Below are 7,362 nucleotides of genomic sequence, written 5' to 3'. Positions count from 1 at the left end.
TTTCTTTAACTAGCTTTTCTCTTTTTAAAATCACTTGTGTCTTTCTTCTTTCAAAATTTTTCAACTTGTTTACACTTCCTATGTGCAAATTTTGCTTATTTATTCATATTCTTAAAGTCATAACTAAGCACGGCCGGGAACCACACTAGTGGATCTTGAGGGATGCCTAACACCTTCCCCTCGAGATAATCTCAAGCCCTTACCCAAACTCTGGTTTATCTTTCAAAAATCCTTTTTTTAAGTGTCCTAATGCACTATAATCATTAGGTGGCGACTCTTCAAATTCCATATCCCGATTCCTCGAAAGGGGAATAAGAGTTGTTTTGCCCATAATGTCGTAAACCCGATTTTACCTTCTTTCAGGAGGGAAAAAGGGGGCGTCGATAGCATGGCAACTCCGCTGGGGAGATGCTTTAAGGCTTTTACCATTACGTTCTTTTTATGACTTTATTGCTTCCTTTGTTACCTTTATTTCCTGCTTTTAATCATTTCTTCATGAATACTACCTTGACTCTTCGTGTTTTCTTTTCCTTTAATTGCTTTCCCCTTTACTGCTTTACCATTATCTCAATTCTATTTTCATTTCCGAGCATTTATTGTAATCTTTACTTTATGAACGTGAAAATACATGTAATTTGTTTCATTATTGTAATTGCATCTCTCAACATCATATCCCACTCGTGCCAAAACAAATCCTATAGCAACGCTTATAATGAGTGGTTGCGCCCTTCCGATATCATAACCCCTAAATGTGGCAAAGACATATTTGCGGTAAAACCAGTCGATCAACGGTGTAGTCGACGGTTCCGCGCCTTTCCCTCTTGAGTTGTCCGCTCAAGGGTACCTTGTCTAGCACTTCAAAGTAGAAACCTTACTCTATTAAACTGTTCATGCATCATGGTCAAACTTAGCCGAGTCAGTTATGTTGTCCGCATAATGACTCATTAAGATATCCTAAACCAAAGTCCATTGGGTTTCTTCGAAACCCAAACGGACACCTCCACGTTATGTGCATTTATTTGGAGAACTAAATGCCCTTTTGCTAATTATTGATTGAAATAGTCGAGTCCGGTGGGGGTTAAGGGCCTAACATTTTGTTTTGTAGAAAATGAGGCACGAGGTCCCCAGATTCGGTATGGTATCCAACATCCACCCAAGGTTGCTAAGCTGGTGGGAAGATCTTCATGGTAGTGATCAAACCCTCGTCCGCAAGTACTTGGGGAATTTACACTCACTTTTGGAAATCCAACCCAATAACAAGATCATTGAGGCTGCCACTTTGTTTTGGGATGGTGATCGATCAGTGTTTCGTTTCGGAGACTTGGAAATGACCCCTCTGCTAGAAGAGATAGGGGGCATAGCCGGTATCCCTTGGGAAACTTTGGGTTTGCTTATGCCGAAGAATCGCAAAATTAGAGGCTTTCTTAAGATGATGGGACTCAAGAAAAACCCCGACCTTTCTTACTTGAATGACTCCTACATACCCTTAGACTTCTTATACGAGAGGTATGGCCACAGCAAGTCCTATCGCACCTACATGGACGAATTCGCCCTCACCTTTTTGGGGCATATACATAGAAGGGTGTTCGTGTTCATGTTTTGCTTCTTGGGCATGATAATTTTCCCTATGAAGAAGGCTAGGATCCACACCAGACTAGCCATGGTGACCAAGACCTTAATGGAAGGAATTGACGGGCAGTCTTTCAGCATGGTACCTATGATCATCGCTGAAATCTATCGAGCCTTGGGAAAATGTCAACAAGGGGCTCCGCACTTCGAGGGTTGTAATCTGTTACTTCAGATTTGGCTTATAGAACACTTTCAGAAGGGCGACTACATACAGGAAATCATACGCAGGGATTGGGATGACCACATCACTTTTCAACACCCAAAGCAAATGAACTTTATGCCCAACATATTCGCTCAACCAGAGGACGCCAGTGGATGGGTAAAATTGTTCGAGAATCTAAAAGAAGAGCAAATTCAGTGGATGTTCGAGTGGTTACCAACAGGGGAGTTCATTATCCATTCCCGAGACGCACCATTCCTCATACTCATTGGCCTGAGGGGAACTCATCCTTACGTCCCAATCCGAGTCATGAGGTAAGCCGGAAGGAAACAAATTATTCTTAGGATAGAGAAAATGAGTCATTTCAGGGCTGACTTTCAAGATGATGATAGCCCGCACAGATGTCACGCTCAGCATATGTGGCACTGCAAGCTCATTTTAGGGAAGGAGTCTATTGAACCAGACAGGTATCATGCTGGGTGTGTGCCGCACTACACAGGTTGGTTGGAGGATGATCACATTGGTTAGGGTCACCCAGGGTTTGTCCATGGTCATAAGCTTATCAATAAAAAGACTGCAACAAAGGTTAAATACAATCAACTGCGCAAAAGGATGCGAGAATGCGAGAACGAGCACCGGGAAATACAGGAAGCCCATGAGAGGTTGATCAACGAGTGGAAGGATATGGCTGTCAATGCCAACAACCGGTTGGTGTATCTGGAATGAGGCTTAGTGGAATTGGAAGGTAAATTTCTGAAGAGGATCGACGATTGTCAGAATGCTGAGGTTAATGAAGGTGGGTACCTGGTCCGAGCTTACTTACTGCTGGGACTGCGTGAGCTGGTGCAGCTGTACGAGGGAGGCAAGAGTAACGAATCTGGGGAAGGTCCTTCTGGGACCAAGTAGTAGGACTCTTATTTTCTACTTTCATAATGTAATAAGGCCATTGGCCATTAGTGATATTTTTATCATTCAGTTGTTTTAAGACCCGTCTTGTTTTTATCAATAAAATGAGGTATTTAGCATTATAAGTTCTCCAAATTTAATTTGTCGCTAGGCTTACCTCGGGCACAACGAGGCACCCAAATTAGGAAGCGATTTATATTCCAGCACAATGTGTTTAAATATTGCAATATTATTTATCAGAATCCGCGCTAACTTTTTACCTTTTTATTTTTTTTCTTTTATTATTTTTATTCCCCTCCCCAAAGGTTAGTTCGTGCATTCTGGCACCATCAGCGTACTCAACAAGATCCAAGGGTCCTCCACCTCCTCCTCCTCCAAGTCCTACCAGAAACAGGAACAAAGGCAAAATGGGAGATACAAGTGCTAGAAAGGAAATCGAGGAAACCTCTCAGAACACTTCAATCACTAAGGAAACTGCTGCTCATCTTGAGCGAATTTTGCTGAGATTTCGAGAAGAATTGGAACAAGTTCGAAGCCTGGCAAGTCTGTCAATCACTCTTGCCACTGCTGATGCCAACAACCAGAACCATACTACACCACCAGCACAACCCGCTCATGCCCAAGCCTGCAACACCTGCAACAACACTCCACTGCACATTCCTAAAACACAAAATACCACAAAAGACCATAACACTCCAATCTTTGTGGACACCATGCCACATTACAGTCAGCCAATCGCCAGTGCAATCGAGACAGATGAAAAAAGCTCCCTCATTCAGAATTTGGCAGCTGAGATCAAGAAGTTGACTAGCCGGGTCCAAGATTTTGAAGGTAACAAAAGTGTTGAAGGGTTAAATAACGAAGATCTCTGTGTTCAGCCAGATGTTGAGCTCCCAGAAGGGTACAAACCTCCCAAGTTCAAACTATTCGACGGTACAAGTGATCCCCACCTCAGAATGTATTGTGATAAGCTGGTAGGGGTCGGAAGGGACGAGAAGATTCGCATGAAGCTGTTCATGAGGAGTTTGAAGGGTGATGCTTTATCATGGTATATTAGCCAGGATGCAAAGAAATGGACTAGTTGGGTGAACATGGCGTCTGACTTTATGGATCGGTTTAGGTTCAACACTGAGAACGCACCAGATGTGTTCTATATCCAGAATCTCAAGAAGAAGCCCACAGAGACCTTTCGTGAGTATGCTACTCGTTGGAGGTCAGAAGCTGCTAAGGTCAGACCGGCCTTGGAGGAAGAACAAATGAACAGGTTCTTCATCCTTGCTCAGGATCCGCAGTACTACGAGAGGTTGATGCTAATAGAGGGCCAAAGGTTCTCTGACATCATCAAGTTGGGAGAAAGAATCGAAGAAGGCATCAAAAATGGTATGGTCACTAACCTCGAGGCATTGCAAGCTACCAACAAGGCTTTACAGTCTGGTGGCTCATCAAAGAAAAAGGATGTGAATTTTGTGATGGATGCGCAAAGGAACAACTCCCCTATGAAGTACCAAACCTATCCCTCAGCTCCACTCACACATCAACCTACCCTAAATTACCACGCACTATCACCCACCTACCAAATTCCATCACCTGCTACACCACCTATGTATGAACCCGATTCACACAGATATTCCCAACCCGCACCTATATACCAAGCATATAACTCCCAACCTTCTCACTACCCATCACCTCCTACCCGTCAGAACATCCCTCGACCTAGACCAAACTTCGACCGCAAACCTCCTAGACAATATACCGCCATAGCCGAGCCAATTGACCAATTATATCAAAAACTCAAAGCAGTTGGTTACGTTACCCCTATCCCAGCCGTAACTCCAAAAAATCCTTCCCAGTGGATCAACCCAAATAAGACTTGCTCATACCATTCCGGGATGAAGGGCCATACCATCGACGAGTGTCGCTCGTTGAAAGACAAGATTCAGAACCTGATTGACAACAAGATCATTATAGCAAAGGAGCCCACTCCTAATGTCCGCAACAACCCTCTGCCTGACCACGAGGGTAGAGGAATCCACATGATCGAGATCGAAGATGATTGGGACCCCAAGGGGTCAATCGGGTTGATAGCTGAAGGAGACGAGCCTAAGAAGCCAATAGTTACTCTCAATCCCATTGTTGTCCAGATTCAGCCCTCTGAGGGCGATGTGGTAAATGTGTCCATACCACTCGAGTTTGAAGCACCACCTTCAGAGGCGCCGAAACCAATTGAGGTTGAGTTCGGAGTTCCAAGGGCGCCTGCACCATTTGAAGTTACTGTGTTACCTTCTAAGGCACCAATTCCAGTCTCTATGACAGACGTAACCCCGTTCAAGACAAATGCTATACCTTGGAACTACACCGTTGAGGCTAGAAGGAAGGGAAAGACATATACTGGGGAAGTGATTGCCGCACAGGGCATGACCAGGACAGGCAGGGTATACACCCCGGAACACTTGGCTGAGTCCATCAAGCAGGCCTCCGGGCGGGCTGTTGAAACTGGACCCGACGACCTTTGGAGGAAGGTGCAGGCCAAAGAGTACTCGGTCGTCGAGCAACTGAACAAAATGCCAACACAGATTTCCATTCTGGCTCTTCTACAAAGCTCAGAGGCACATAAAAACGCCTTAATAAAAGTACTGAGTGAAGCTTATGTTCCCAGCAACATAACAGGAGGTGAAATAGCAAACATGGTGGGGCAGGTACTGGAAAGACATAAGATCACCTTCCATGAAGATGAATTACCGCCAGAAGGGCTTGGTCACAATAAAGTGTTGCACATCACTGCGCAATGTGAGGATCACTTTGTCACCAGGATTCTAGTCGACGGGGGATCCAGCCTCAACATTTGTCCGTTGGTAACTCTCAGGACATTGGGTAAGGGACTGCACGAGATCAAAGACGGGGCTATCAGTGTCAAAGCTTTTGATGGATCTCAGAGGTCCACCATTGGAGAAATTAGCTTATGCCTACAGATGGGACCCACCTGGTTCGATGTCGAGTTCCAAGTCATTAACGTACCAGCGTCCTACAATTTGTTGCTAGGACGACCCTGGATCCACGCCGCTGGGGCTGTGGCGTCAACTTTGCATCAGGCTGTAAAATTTGAATGGAATCATCAGGAAGTAATCATTCATGGCGACGGTAGCAACCCTATATATAGTCGTCAGGCCATCCCGATGATCGGAGGTAGAAGGAAAATCGGTGGAGAAACATACCATCACATCGAGCGAGTCAACGCCATAGACAAAGACAAGTGGTGGGATAACAAAATTGAGAGCATCCTGAATTGGAGCGGGTATGAACCTGGAAAAGGACTTGGCAAGAACCTGCAGGGTATCACCAAACCTATCAAGATGAAGAAGCACGGTACCGCTTTTGGCCTAGGGTATGAGTACACTTAAGAGGAGTTCAACCACTGGTCACCCCCATGGCGCGGACCATACCATCCGTTGGAGCACCCTATACCTCAGTTGGAGCAGATTTTTTAGCCAGCCGACACTTTGTACGGATCAGAGGAAGGCAAGGCACTAGCAGCAATAAAGAACCTATTTCTGGAAGATGATATGGATTGTTGTGTTATCTTCGAGGAGGAAGTGGAGGAAGGCCCTTCCATTCAAGCTATGAACCAAGGAGAGCACCTCGCCAATTGGTCAATCAGGACCACCAGGGCCCGGAGAGCCTCGAGGTAGCAAGGCTAAACGACGCATATGCATCACACTTTACTTTAGTTGATTTTACTTCTCTACATTGTCTTTACTTTTGAAAAGAGCTCTGATGTTTTAAACGGTTATGAAAAGGCATTTTCCAAGTTTATCTTTACGTTTCGCTCTCATTTATTTTCTCTACCATTTACTTTATTTTACATAGCATTACTATTACATATCTTGATGATGAACCAACGACTGTGACTTGCAATGAGATAGTGCGACAAATGGATATAGACTCAGAAGAGGATGAGGTACCAGAAGAGGTTGTCAGGGAGGTCAAGAATTTCAAGAATAGGCCCAAGTCTAACTTAGATGAAACTGAGGTCATCAATTTGGGGAACGCAGAAAATGTCAAGGAAACACATATCAGCGTACACTTGTCACCATCAGAAAAGGAAGAATACACAGAGTTTTTCAAAGAATATGAGGATATATTCGCTTGGTCGTATGATGATATGACCGATCTCAGCACATCCATCGTGGCTCACAAGCTGCCGACGAATCCGGCATGCCCACCAGTCAAACAGAAACTCAGAAAGTTCAAGCCAGACATGAGTTTGAAAATCAAAGAAGAGGTCACCAAGCAAGTCAAAGCCAGGGTTCTCAAAGTAATGGAGTATCCAACATGGTTAGCCAACGTTGTGCCGGTACCGAAGAAGGATGAGAAGGTTAGAGTCGGTATCGACTACCGGGATCTCAACCGGGCCAGTCCTAAGGACGATTTCCCTTTACCAAATATAGGCATACTGATTGATAATTGCGCCAAACATGAGCTCCAGTCATTCGTCGATTGTTTTGTTGGATACCACCAGAATGGATGGATGAAGAAGATGTAGAGAAAATGGCATTCATCACGCCGTGGGGAATGTACTGTTACAGAATGATGTCGTTCGGTTTAAAGAATGCTGGTGCTACCTACATGAGAGCCATGACCATAATCTTTCATGATATGATACATAAAGA

General features: G+C 44.6%; 1 protein-coding gene across 1 annotated transcript; it reads left to right on the top strand.

Annotated features, from left to right (window-relative positions):
- The first annotated feature begins 3,102 nt into the window (after nucleotides 1-3,102).
- On the top strand, nucleotides 3,103-7,235 carry LOC138881876 (uncharacterized). Its single transcript, XM_070162166.1, has 3 exons — nucleotides 3,103-3,743; nucleotides 3,909-6,077; nucleotides 6,560-7,235. The coding sequence occupies exons 1-3, from the start codon at nucleotides 3,103-3,105 to the stop codon at nucleotides 7,233-7,235; spliced, it is 3,486 nt and encodes a 1,161-aa protein (XP_070018267.1).
- Nucleotides 7,236-7,362: the final 127 nt, after the last annotated feature.

Source organism: Nicotiana sylvestris, chromosome 11 (genome assembly GCF_000393655.2).
Source record: "Nicotiana sylvestris chromosome 11, ASM39365v2, whole genome shotgun sequence".
NCBI lineage: Eukaryota > Viridiplantae > Streptophyta > Magnoliopsida > Solanales > Solanaceae > Nicotiana > Nicotiana sylvestris.
This window is presented reverse-complemented; position numbering and strand designations above follow the sequence as displayed.